This window comes from Lucilia sericata, unplaced genomic scaffold, assembly GCF_015586225.1.
Source record: "Lucilia sericata isolate MDLA Ls3-8-SP2 unplaced genomic scaffold, ASM1558622v1 Contig001037F_arrow, whole genome shotgun sequence".
Taxonomy (NCBI): domain Eukaryota; kingdom Metazoa; phylum Arthropoda; class Insecta; order Diptera; family Calliphoridae; genus Lucilia; species Lucilia sericata.
In genome coordinates, this window is record NW_023995018.1 from 15639 (window position 1) to 30283 (window position 14645).

At 32.0% G+C, this 14645-nt stretch overlaps 1 protein-coding gene across 1 annotated transcript; it reads left to right on the forward strand.

The window, feature by feature from the left end:
- Positions 1-1779: 1779 nt before the first annotated feature.
- Positions 1780-6435, forward strand: LOC119609689 (putative mediator of RNA polymerase II transcription subunit 26). Its single transcript, XM_037964562.1, has 3 exons — positions 1780-1855; positions 3046-4189; positions 4320-6435. The coding sequence occupies exons 1-3, from the start codon at positions 1780-1782 to the stop codon at positions 6433-6435; spliced, it is 3336 nt and encodes a 1111-aa protein (XP_037820490.1).
- Positions 6436-14645: the final 8210 nt, after the last annotated feature.

Below are 14645 nucleotides of genomic sequence, written 5' to 3' on the forward strand. Positions count from 1 at the left end.
TTCAGTTCTAGTTCAGTTCTAGTTCAGTTCTAGTTCAGTTCTAGTTCAGTTCTAGTTCAGTTCTAGTTCAGTTCTAGTTCAGTTCTAGTTCAGTTCTAGTTCAGTTCTAGTTCATTTCTAGTTTCAGTTCTAGTTCAGTTTAGTTCAATTTTGCTGGCCTCCTTAGTAGCCAAGTTCACTGTGTGTTATAATAATGTAGTCACTAATTTTTTTGTGAAACCCTTTCTAATTTAAACAAAAACATTCATGCATTGCTATTAAAGGAAATTATTTTAAAACAAAAACAAGTAAGAAAGTATAGGCGGGCGTGGCCGACCATATGATACCCTATACCAGTTATGAATATTAAATGTGATTTATTTTTCATAATATCGCATTTATCTTCAATATTCCCTTGTTCCGATACATTTAAGCAATTTATGGATGAAAAACTAATTTTCTGAAAGAGGCTTTATATGAGGGCTAGGGGCAAATATGGACCAAGCCCGATAAAATTTTGTGAATATATTTATATGATGGGGACTTTGTATGGGAGCTAGGGTCAAATGGGGCCCGATCTTTATGAAATTTGGTAGGGTCATCAAGACTTCTATAAAACTTAGTTGTGCTGTAATTTATCGATATATCTGTATATTTAACATAATTATGAGCTCAGAAGCCCTTTTCGGGGGGTTCTGTTCTATGGGGGCTAGGTGAAATAGTGGACCGATTTTAACCATTTTCAACAGGCTTCGTCCTTGGGTCAAATAAAACGTGCGTGCCAAATTTAATCCAATTATCTTGAAAATTGCGACCTGTACCTTGCGCACAAGGTTTACATGGACAGCCAGCCAGCCAGCCAGACGGACGGACGGACATAGCTTAATCGATTGGTATACTTTAAGGTGGGTCTAGGACGAATATTTTTGTATGTTACAAACATCAGCACAAATTCAATATACCCTCCCCACTAAAGTGGTGTAGGGTATAATGAATAACTATGTGCATACAAACATATGTACGTCAGACTTTGTAATCAGTGCAAGGACTTCATACTCCACAAAAAATTATGGCAGACGTTCGTTTTAAAGGAAATAAATGACAACATAAACACAACGTGAAAACCATAAACTTTAACGAAAATCAAAAAAATAACATAATTTTATAATGAAACCCAAATACAGTGAAAACCCCCTGAAAACTACAAAAATAATTTAAAAGTACCCACTTTAAACATTACCGCTTTCCTCAGGCTTTCACTCTACCACAACAAGTGTAAACAAACAAAACAGTCAAAGCTTTTTTTCCGTATATGTATTCACACGAAATATATTTTGTTTATCACCCATGTGTTCGAAACGAACTTGCCACATGGTTTGTTTGGTATTGGTTGCCCAGGACAACCTTCTACGAATTGAAAATGCCAATACACAAAATTATTAATACGAAACTTTAGCTAAAACAGTTAACAACAATTTAGTGACAAGGAAACCAAAAATAATAAAATAATAATAAAAGGAATTTTCAGTTTATTCAAAGGAATTTATCACTGATTGTACATAATTCGCAAAACTAATAGAAAACTTTTATTTTTGACTTTAGTCTTGTTTAAGACTTTGCACGAAACTAAAGGTATTTCCGGGTGTTGAGTGAAAAAGTAGCAAATTTTGTATAGCAGTGTTTTATTTAAGAATTTATTGACCTTTGAGGCAATGAACTTTTAATTGAAGCAAAAAATTTTTGTTGTAAAAATAAAACATTGACCGGTATATAATTTTTATTTTGTGTGTCATTAAAGGCATGATTACGGGAGCTGAAGGCCGGCAAAATCACACGTTATTAGATATAAAGAAACAACAATGGGCTAAAGAAAAGGGTGAGTTAAAGTAAAAGTGACAAGAAAGGATTGATTTGCTTATTCAAAAGGATTTGTAAGGAGTTTATAAATAAATTCTATAGAAAACGGATCTGTGACTCCTGGAGCTTTTGACTCTTTGACTCTCAGAGTTTTTTTAATAGAAAAAGCTTCTGTAACTCCCATAGTTTTTGTACAGAAAAAGGCTCTGTGACTTAAAAAGTTTTTCTGTGGAAAAAGCCATTGTGATCCCTAGAGTTTTTCTATGGAAAAAGCCTCTATGACTGCCAGAGTTGTTTTATTGAAAAATCTCTCTCCATATTAGAGTTTTTCTATATAAAAAGCATATGTGACTCCCAGAGTTTTTCTATAAAAAAAGCCTCTCTGACTCTCCAATATATTTATAGAGAAATTCTCTGTGAATCTTAGAGTTTTTCCATGGAAAAGGCGTCTTTGCCTGTCAGAGTTTTTCTATAGAAAAGCCTCTCTGACTCTCAGAGCTTTTCTATAGAAAAAGCCTTTGTTACTCCCAGAGTATTTCTATTGAAAAGGCCTCGGGGACTCTCTGAGTTTTTATATAGGAAAGGCTTCGGGGATTTTCAAAGTTCGTTTATAGAACTTCCAGAGTTTTTCTATAAAAATAAATCTCTCTGACTCTGAGAGTCAGAGAGTTTTTCTATAGAAAAAACCTCTCTGAATCTCAGAGTTTTTCCATGGAAAAAGCCTCTCTGGTTCTCAGAGTTTTTATATGGAAAAAGCCTCGGTGACTCGCAGAGTTTTTCTATAGAAAAGGATTCGAGTACTTTCCAAGTTCTTTTATAGAAAGCTTCTGTCATTCCCAGTTTTTCTCTCAGAATTCTTCTATTGAAAATGACTCCGCGTTTCTTTGAGTTTTTCCACAGTAAAACATTCTGTGACCCCAAAAATTTGTCTGTTTAAAAAATCTATGTGACTCCCAGAGTTTTTCTGTAAAGAAAAAGGCTCTGTGACTCGCTGGGGTTTTCTATAAGAAAAGATTTTCTCAGAAAAGTTTATCTTATGTTCTTTACTTCTTCTAGAGGAGATTGTGACTTCCAAAATTTTTCTGTTTAACAAATCTATGTGACTCTCAGAGTTTTTCTGTAAAGGAAAAGGCTCTGTGACTCGCTGGGGTTTTCTATAAGAAAAGATTTTCTCAGAAAAGTTTATCTTATGTTCTTTACTTCTTCTAGAGGAGATTGCCAAATTGGATGAAATGTTTTCCTCCTCTATGCAATCATCATCTTCCACACATCATCACCAGAAAATAGAACGCACTTCCATACGCACTTACTACTCCAACCTGGATCTGAGTCAGACCTCTAAGAGAAGCTCAAGGCAACATTTATATCAACAACAACAGCAGCAGCAGCAACAGCAACAACAATCCTACAATAATAATATGCAATCCTCTAATAACAGAAACCCCAATTCCAAACAAAGACCTCAACTCCAACAATCCCAGCCAGCTGTAGATAACCAGTTGGTGAAAAGAGGACCAGAGGATTACATGAATAATTATATTGATCGAGATGATGAAGACTTCTTAGATGATATGGGACATGAAGGAGATTTTGAGGATGATTTACAGCCTTATATGAAAATGAGAAGGAACAGCCATCATCCGGGACGAGCGCCTTTATTAAATCAACGTCATAATACTACTAGTATGATGTCGCAACAACCTGGACAACGTAAATATTCTTATGTGGAACTAATGCCCAATACTTTGCAAACAGCCAAGGGTAGAATACAAAATCAAAATACACATATGCAACGTATACGTAGTCCTAGTTTGCCCGTCATACGTCACCGGGGTGACTATTTTTCCTATAATCAACAGCAGCAGCAGCAGCAGCAACAACAGCAGCAGGATAAAATTCCTTTAAAGTTAGCTATAAATCCACATAACACACAACTTATTAGTGGGGATCCTGGTAACCAGCAGCAACAACAACAACAACACCATCATCGACTAAACAATCAGTTACAGGTATTGCCAGGGAATCCAGCGAATGGTTGCCAGGAAGAAGACACTTCAGGCTATTTAAGTGATTCTCCTAAAAATATACACACCCCTAATATTTGGTTTAATGATGGCGCTAGTCAGGTGGAGAGTGTAGCAAGTGCTGTTGACAGCAACAGTTTAATATCGGCAGAAGGTTTGGAATATATGGGCAGAAGAAGTAAAAGATCAATAATAAATCAACAACAACAACAGCAGCAATTGTTGAGGACGGTGAAAGGTCAACAAACTCAAAATGACGAACATGTTCTAAATAAAACTTATATTGTTAAGGGGAGAAGGGGTTCACAGCAACAACAACAACACCAGCAGCTAGTGGTGGCCTATGACAGATGATGGTTTGGAGTTACAGCAAAATGTGAAAGGTTACCAGCAGGGAGGGTGAGTAATCCTAAAGGAATTTCTTATATTTACTTATAATTGGTTTTGGTTTTTTTATAGTTTCTATGAGTCCTCTAATTCTCCTTCTACTCCGAACCGTGATGTATCCACTTCGAATACTTATCAAATACATCATACCGATGAATCAGAAATTTATACCCAGCATACCCAAGAGGAACGTGAACGAGCCAAATGGTGTTATAACCAAAACCAGGATAGTCACAGTAAACATTTGCAACAACAATATGGTCCAGGATGGCTAAGTCGTGGTCTCCATGATTTAAAGGATAGTGAAGATGATACTCAATCTCTGCAATCTTCTTGCTATCTTAGAGGACAAAATGCTCCCATAGAACCACACGTAATGGCCGAACGTTTGGATAAGAAACGCAAAGCTGCTGAGTATCACATGGCTATCAAACAACAGCTGCAGGAACGAGAATCCATGCGCCGATGGGAATTGGAAAGACATAGACAGGAAGAGCTACTGGAAGAAGAGCGTGTAAGAAAACAAAAGCAAATGGAGCAAGAACGTTTGGATATGGAAAGAAGACAGCAGTTAGAAAAGGAAGAAATGCAAAAGAGGAAACAGCAAGCCATGCTAGATGCCATAGCCAAGGCCGAACAGGCTGCCAAAATGGAAAAACTAAAGAAAAGGAATAGGAAGCTACAACAGGAGGAAGAAGAAAGTCAAGAAATGGAAAGCAATGAAGCCGTGCGGACTGACGAATCTAGAGCAGAAAATCCCAAAGAATTATTAAAAGTCCTCTCCATTGATGCAGAAGAAGAACAAGCAAGGGTGTCGCAACCTGACACACCAGTTCTCACACAGGCTGAAAAAGAACCGCAACAACAACAGGAGGAAAAGGTTTTAATCGGCACTCCCATTAATCTCAGAAGAGCCTTTAGCAAACCCATTACCCCAACTCCTACAACAGACACCAAAAAACAAACCACTCCAGCAGGAGAAAATGTAGTCATTATGCAGCCTGCTACACTCATACCACTGCCAGTTACTTCGGATATTTTGGGGTTGCAGACTGCTATAGGTAATCTACAAATTGCCACTTATCTAATGCAGCAACATCTTAAGCCTACCACAGCAGCCTCAACAACAGACGATTTTTCAAAAACAACAGGAGGAGCTTATACCCAGAGGACCGATACTTCCATTTACACCGAAGATGGTTATCAACCGGATAAGGTGGAAGACATAGAAAAAGGTACCCAAACCGTCAATGATATATTTGAAAACCAAGGAAAACCTCAAGAGAAGAGTACACGCGAGAATCTGGGAAAACAGGTGGAGTTTGCCGAACCCGAGGAAGATTCAAATAAACTGGCATTAATACCCTTAATCAATCGTTCCAAGCAATCGCTCAGTGAATCCTCAGAGGACTCGAAGGACCAACAAGAGTCCAAAATTAGTCAAGATGTGGAGACACAAACAGAATTACCACTAAACTGTGATCTATGCCTGTTCCACGACAACTTTTATAAAGTTTTGCTAAAACGCGAAGTCTCCACTACCACCACTACTCATACAGCCAAGACAAAAACCAAACCTGCCAAAGAAGCTGATAAAGATCATGAGACCACTACCACTACTACGACCACAACAACCACTACTTTCAAGGCCAAATCTAAAGATAAAGATAAAAAACGTAACCCCAAAGAGGCCCACAACAAAATAGATGAACGTCCTAAATGGGGTGTTAACCGGCCCATAGTGCAATATGTCAAGGCCAGTGATCGTGATCCCTTTTGTTTGCGCAACAAGAAAAAACATTGTCATACAGCAGCCAATAGTAAACATTCACGTTCTCAATCGGTAGACTCAAGACTGGATAATCATGCCAAAGTTTGTAATGATAAAGATGAAAATGAGGAAAATAATGAGAGTGAAAACTCCGCCGCCGAGCAGGAAGGGTTCCTCCTAAAAGCACGCAATGTTTGTACTGAAATCCTACCCATTAAAACCGATGAAAAGGGAAGAATATTTTTGAATTTTCGAGAAGCTAGCGCTATAATGAATGAAGATGAAATTAAAGAGAAATTAAGGCAAAAATACTTTAATTTTGGCAGGATTTTACCCCGACGTAGTTGGGCCTCAGCTACCCAACATGCTGGCATAAATTATACCATTGCAGGAGTGGGGGATATAAATGGAGATTGATGGAAGCAAGGTATTTATTATTAACTATCGTTAAATATAGAATTTAAGTAGCAACAATTTGTAAACGTGAAATTTTTGAATAAAGAGACATTTTTTGCACTTTTAAGTATGAAATAGTTTTAATCACAGAATGATTGAGACGTGGAGAAATAGTAAACAAAATCATCAAAACACAGCCATTGCTAAGGAATTTGTCTCCCGAAAAATTCCGTAAGTCATAAACATATACTATAGACCAGACTATAAACTAAACAGTAGACTAAACTATGGACTTGATTATAGACGTTACAATAGACTAGGCTGCAGACTAGACTAGACTATAGACTAGACTATAAACTACACTATAGACTAGAGTCTAGAATAGACTATAGACTAGACTATAAACTAAACTGTAGACTAGACTATTGACTAAACTATAGACTTGGCTATAGACTAGACTATAGGCCAGACTATACAATAGAATATAGACTATCCTATAGTCTATAGATTAGACTAGACTATAGGCTAGACTAGACAAGACTGTAGACTGTAGACCAGACTCGACTCGACTAGACTAGACTAGACTAGACTCGACTAGACTAGACTAGACAATACTAGACAAGACTAGACTATTTATTAGACTATAGACTAGACTAGACTGACTAGACTACACTATAGATTAGACTATAGACTAGACTATAGACTAGACTATAGACTAGACTATAGACTAGACTATAGACTAGACTATAGACTAGACTATAGACTAGACTATAGACTAGACTATAGACTAGACTAGACTAGACTAGACTACTAGACTAGACTATAGACTAGACTATAGACTAGACTATAGACTAGACTATAGACTAGACTAGACTATAGACTAGACTAGACTATAGACTAGACTATATACTAGACTATAGACTAGACTATAGACTAGACTATAGACTAGACTATAGACTAGACTATAGACTAGACTATAGACTAGACTATAGACTAGACTATAGACTAGACTATAGACTAGACTATAGACTAGACTATAGACTAGACTATAGACTAGACTATAGACTAGACTATAGACTAGACTATAGACTAGACTATAGACTAGACTATAGACTAGACTATAGACTAGACTATAGACTAGACTATAGACTAGACTATAACTAGACTATAGACTAGACTATAAGACTAGACTATAGACTAGACTATAGACTAGACTATAGACTAGACTATAGACTAGACTATAGACTAGACTATAGACTAGACTATAGACTAGACTATAGACTAGACTAGACTAGACTATAGACTAGACTATAGACTAGACTATAGACTAGACTATAGACTAGACTATAGACTAGACTATAGACTAGACTATAGACTAGACTATAGACTAGACTATAGACTAGACTATAGATTAGACTATAGACTAGACTATAGACTAGACTATAGACTAGACTATAGACTAGACTATAGACTAGACCATAGACTAGACTATAGACTAGGCTACAGACTAGACTATAGACTAGACTATAGACTAGACTATAGACTAGACTATAGACTAGACTATAGACTAGACTATAGACTAGACTATAGACTAGACTATAGACTAGACTATAGACTAGACTATACACTAGACTATAGACTAGACTAGACTAGACTATAGACTAGACTATAGACTAAACTATAACTAGACTATAGACTAGACTGTAGACTAGACTATAGACTAGACTATAGACTAGACTATAGACTAGACTATAGACTAGACTATAGACTAGACTATAGACTAGACTATAGACTAGACTATAGACTAGACTATAGACTAGACTATAGACTAGACTATAGACTAGACTATAGACTAGACTATAGACTAGACTATAGACTAGACTATAGACTAGACTATAGACTAGACTATAGACTAGACTATAGACTAGACTATAGACTAGACTATAGACTAGACTATAGACTGGACTATAGACTAGACTATAGACTAGACTATAGACTAGACTATAGACTAGACTATAGACTAGACTATAGACTAGACTATAGACCAGTCTATAGTATTTTTTTATAGAAAAACTCTACGTGTCATAAAGTTTTTTCTATAGAGTCATATAGAAACATTCTATGAGTTAATGAGTTGTTTTCTATAGAAATGAAAATTTTTTTAATAGATGTACTCATTGAAAAAGAGCGTTTCAGCTTCTCATAATCCATAATCTTCTGTGAGTGATTTATTACCCCGTTTTACAGATTGGTTCCATAATAGAAGGGCAATTTATCAACAAAATTTTATTATCCACTTAAAAACCTAGTCTGAAAAGTATCCCTTTAAAAAATACTTTCTAGATCGTTTTCTAGTTTCATTTTTTTATTGCCATCATAAACCTTTCTACAACATGAACTAGTTTAACAAAACCATCACTGACAATGTTGACGCCCAGCCTAAGGAAACTTTTTGTGCCGTAAAATCTATAAGTTAAAAACTATTTAAACTACAATGTTTCAACTGAAAAGTTTATTATTTTGCCCGTAAATCATAGGTGATACATATAAAGATTTTTGTTGCACACATTATGTATTGAAGCTTTACTGAAAGTGAAAAAGTTTTCAACAAAACTTGCAAAAACAATTTTGCAAGTTAAACTACTGACATTACAAGTGTTTAAATATTTATGACCCAAACAACATAAATATATTTTTGTTTAATTTTTTTCTTTATTTTTTGGCTTTTGTGTTAACACCAAAAACTGACAGTTGCAATTAAACTTATGCAGAAAAAAAGCGATAAATGTCAGTTGAAAGATATGTATGATTTGGTTTGCCTCATGCGAGTAGTTCATTTATTCAGTTGATTGTGGTGGTGATGATGCTGTTGGTGCAGTTGCATTTAGGCACCTTTCAACCCTGTGTCGGAGCATTATGAAATATGGTATTAACTGAAATATTTCGTAAGCTTATATAGTTGGATTTTTTGTGTAGCATGTTATGTATACTAATCTGCGTAAGTTGAAGATGATGTTGCAAGTTAACAAATTGTTGCATAAATAATTAAAATGTAGTAAATTGTTAAATTTGTATATTGAGCAAAAGACAGTTCCTTTCTACATAAAACGTTTCTTCAAATCTCTATATAAATTTATTTTTCAAAAGCTTTTAAAGCTTTTTTTTTTAAACTCTCTATATGGAAAGTTTTTCAGAAATACTGTCTATATAAAAGCTTTTAAGCTAGTCTATAGTCTAGTCTATAATCAAGGCTATAATATTGTCTATAGTATAATCTATAGTTAAAACTATTGTCTATTCTATAGTCTAGTCTATAGCCCAGTATATAGTCTAATCTAAACTCTAGTCTATAATCTAATCTATAGTCTAGTCTACAGTTTAGTCTATAGTCTAGTCTATAGTCTAGTCTATAGTCTAGTCTATAGTCTAGTCTATAGTCTAGTCTATAGTCTAGTCTATAGTCTAGTCTATAGTCTAGTCTATAGTCTAGTCTATAGTCTAGTCTATAGTCTAGTCTATAGTCTAGTCTATAGTCTAGTCTATAGTCTAGTCTATAGTTTAGTCTATAGTCTAGTCTATAGTCAAGTCTATATACTAGTCTTGTCTATAGTCTAGTCTATAGTCTAGTCTATAGTCTAGTCTATAGTCTAGTCTATAGTCTAGTCTATAGTCTAGTCTATAATCTAGTATATAGTCTAGTCTATAGTCTAGTCTATAGTTTAGTCTATAGTCTAGTCTATAGTCTAGTCTATAGTCTAGTCTATAGTCTAGTCTATAGTCTAGTCTATAGTCTAGTCTATAGTCTAGTCTATAGTCTAGTCTATAGTCTAGTCTATAGTCTAGTCTATAGTCTAGTCTATAGTCTAGTCTATAGTCTAGTCTATAGTTTATTCTATAGTCCATTCTATAGTCTAGTCTATAGTCTAGTCTATAGTCTAGTCTATAGTCTAGTCTATAGTCTAGTCTATAGTCTAGTCTATAGTCTAGTCTATAGTCTAGTCTATAGTCTAGTCTATAGTCTAGTCTATAGTCTAGTCTATAGTCTAGTCTATAGTCTAGTCTATAGTCTAGTCTATAGTCTAGTCTATAGTCTAGTCTATAGTCTAGTCTATAGTCTAGTCTATAGTCTAGTCTATAGTCTAGTCTATAGTCTAGTCTATAGTCTAGTCTATAGTCTAGTCTATAGTCTAGTCTATAGTCTAGTCTATAGTCTAGTCTATAGTCTAGTCTATAGTCTAGTCTATAGTCTAGTCTATAGTCTAGTCTATAGTCTATAGTCTAGCCTATAGTCTAGTCTATAGTATAGTCTATAGTCTTGTCTATAGTCTAGTCTATAGTCTACTCTATAGTCTTGTCTATAGTTTAGTCTATAGTTTAGTCTATAGTTTAGTCTATAGTTTAGTCTATAGTCTAGTCTATAGTCTAGTCTATAGTCTAGTCTATAGTCTAGTCTAGAGTCTAGTCTATAGTCTAGTCTATAGTCTAGTCTATAGACTAGTTTATAGACTAGTCTATAGTCTAGTCTATAGTTTAGTCTATAGTCTAGTCTATAGACTAGTCTATAGTCTAGTCTATGGTCTACAGTCTAGTCTATAGTCTAGTCTATAGTCTAGTCTATAGTCTATTCTATAGTCTAGTTTATAGTCTAGTCTATAGTCTAGTCTACAGTCTAGTCTACATTCTAGTTTATAGTCTTGTCTCTGATCTATGGTAAGCCTAAAATAAGCCTTTTATATAAAAGCTTTTTTTCAAATATCATGTTATCTTCAAATTTATCCACTTGTCAAAATCTCAATTATTAATAATTTATTTAACAGATTAGAATAATTCTTAACATTGTCTGATTATTCTAAAATAATTGTTCTTTAACTCATTTTAATAATAATAACAACAACAAAAGTCCTCATTCACATGACATTGGCTTTTGACAAAACTTTTTATTAACTCAAAATTATAAACAGAAAAATTATTAAATAAAATCTAACAAATTAAAAAAAGAAAAATAAAAACAAAAGAATTTTTAATTAAAAATAAATGAAATGAAAAACAAAAAAATTAATTTAATAATATGATTGTTATTGTCACCTCGAAGTTGTACAATGAAACTAGAACACATGTGGGAATATCTCGTGTCTTGTCATATAAATGCTTATAGACAATTGGCAAAACGAACAATAAAAAAAGCTTCCAGCATCATAAAAATATACTCTAGACTTCTCTAATAAGCCACTTGGTCTTTCTTGGTAAAGTTTTTTTCAGTTTGTTTTGAGAATTATGATCTTTGTTTGTTTTGCTGTTTATGATTTAATTTCTAAGGTCAATTTTATTAAGTTGCATTGAACTTGTTGTATGTCTAGTTGATATTAAGGGTGTTTTTGTTGCACAATACCTTGAATAAATGCGATAAAAATAACAGATTTTATTTTGGACTGAAGAAGTGTAGAAAACTTTCACAAAATATCTTTTTCAATTGAAATCATCCACAGAAAATGTTTATATTAGAAAACTTTAAAGCTTTTTCTTTCCAAGCTTATACAAAACAGCTTTTTTATAAAAGAAAAATTTTCGCAAGCTAATTTCTAAATAAAATGCTATTTTACAAAAAAAATCTAGATTTTAAAAAGAATAACTTTTTGTAAAAGCTTTTACTTTTTTACTGTATAAAAATAATTTTCTTTGCAGAAACTTTTATAAAAACTTTTCATCTAATATTATAAACAAATATTTTACACAAAAAGTTACCGATACAAAGTTTCGATACTATATTTAAAAAGAGAGCTTTTCCAGAAAAAATAAATTTTTTAAAATTTTGAAATTAATAAAAAACTTTCACGAAAAAAGCAATTTAATGCTTTTAAATAAAAAAAAATTTATAAAAAAGTTTTTTATAAAAACATTCACACATAAAAGCTTTTATACTAACCAGCTTTTTCTGTTGAAAGCCATTCGACACAATGTTTAAAAAAAGCTTTTACTACAAAATGTTTTTTTTAAAGCTTTTTCTACAAAATTTTTAAAAAAGCTTTTGCAAACGAATTTTTTTTTTTTTCAAAAAAAGTTAATTTTATAAAATTTTTTAAACATAACATATGAACGGCATAAAAAGCTTTTACACAAGAAAGATTTATCTATAAAAACTTTTACATAAACATATAAGCTTTCATACTAAACTGTTTTGCTTTATGGAACCTTTTAATATACAAAGATACGCTATAAAAGCTTTATGTAAAAAAATATTATCTCTGCAAAAACTTTACAAAAGCTTTTTCTAAATAAATCTTTTACACAAAAAACTTTTGACACTAAGCTTTTAAAGGATCTTTTTATATAAAAAAATTCACAAGAAATCTTTTTCTATAGAAAGCTTTTATGCAAAAATGTTTTATCCCCGAAATGCTTTTACTCCAAAAAAATTTTTTTATAAAAAAAAACTTTTGCTCAAAAAGCGTTTTCAATAAAAAGCTTTTGCACATAGTTGTTAAGTTTTTTTTTTTTTATAAAAAGCTATTACATAAAAAGTTTTTCCAGAAAAAGCTTTTTTAAAAAAAAAAAAATAATCGATAATAACATACTTTTATAAAAAGCTTTTCCATAAAAAGGTTTCCATAAAAAGCTTTTCCTTAAAAATGCTTTTCCATAGAAAGCTTTTACACCAAAAAGCTTTTCCATGAAAAGTTTTTACACCAAAATGATTTTCCATAAAAAGCTTTTATAACAAAAAGCTTTTCCCTAAAAAGCTTTTACACAAAAATGATTTTCCTTTAAAAGCTTTAAAACCAAAAAGTGTATCCATAAAAAGCTTTTACATAAAAAAGTTTTTTTAACAGAAACTTTTAAAAAATTGCACAAAATATTATTGCAAACAATTTATTTTATGCAAACTGTCAAATATTAATGATCACAGTAAAAGCTTTTTTTTGATTAAATGCTTATTTTGAAAGCAGATACATGTACAAATCATTCTCTTTCTTCAAAATTTCAACAAACTTGTTTAGTAAGAAAGTAAATCTTGTTAAAAAAGCACACATACACCCAAATTTGATTTGATGTATAGTATATTTAAGCTTCATTTATATTTTTTGGTAACAACAATCAATCAACTTTTACGTGCTTTTTTATCTCTTCACTAATTTGTATATTAATTTATGAGTTAATAATTAATTATAATGGCATATTAGAATAAAAATTTAATTTAATTCTATATTGTTTTTAATAATTTTAAAGAATAACCTTGAAGTTTGTATAAATTTCACAAAAACTCATGTTCCTTTAAGATTTAATTACAGACATTATATATATTTTTTGTCTCTCTCTACATATAAGAAAAGAATAATTACCATTTTTAGAATATTTTTGAAAAAGAATATTTTATATTAATTGTAGAATTTGAAAGAGAGTGTTGTTTTAAAGAATACTACAGATTTTTTGTATAAAAGATGTTGTTTTTTTTTAAATTCTTGTGTTTTTAAAAAATTTTGCAATTCCCCTCAAATTTTAGCTTAAATGTAGGTTTTTTTTGTTTTATTTTCAAAATAATTATCATAACCATTCTTTGCTTAAATACTTTATTAAAACAATAGTACCTGATGTTTATAATATTTTTTTCTATAATTTTTTTTCTTAGTTCATTAATTAAGCATTAACATGTTTATTAAAGAACAAAAAACTAAAAAAAAACAGTATTATTAACTTATTGTAGTTTTTATGTCTTATTATTAAATAATTCTTTTCAATTTAGAATCTTGTGTTGTTGATTTAACTGAAAGATATATATCTTTAGGTCAATGGGTCATGTTAAGCTCAAAACCATGACTACAATATGAAGGATAGTTAATTTTGAAAACAATATTATGACAGTTGAAATGGTTAATTGTTTAGAAAAAAAAATCACTTATATTGTTTAAACAGTTAAAGGTGTTTGTAAAAAAAATCAATGAAAACTTAAGGGGTGGCTTTATGCCATTAATTTAAAAAAAAAATTTCAGAAGGCTTTAGATTAGTTAAAAAAATTTCAAAACTATCTTCTTAATTCCATACACTAAAACCTTTAAAAAGCCTCTATGATTTTTGGAAACTTAAACTTTGCTTTAACAAACACTTCCACAAAATGTAAAACAAACTCTTTAATAAGCTTTACAGCACTAAAAAAAAAATATTCCTCAGCTTTCCCATTTTCAAAAATTTCTAATTTCTTTTTAATACTCATAATCACTTGACCATAAAACAAAAGA

Bases quoted from the DNA above. Each gene is read 5' to 3' on its own strand.
- LOC119609689 (XM_037964562.1), top strand. From the start codon at position 1,780: ATGATTACGGGAGCTGAAGGCCGGCAAAATCACACGTTATTAGATATA. The intron at 1,856-3,045 runs GTGAGTTAAAGT...TACTTCTTCTAG, and splicing joins ACAATGGGCTAAAGAAAAGG to AGGAGATTGCCAAATTGGAT. The intron at 4,190-4,319 runs GCTAGTGGTGGC...GTTTTTTTATAG, and splicing joins CAACAACAACAACACCAGCA to TTTCTATGAGTCCTCTAATT.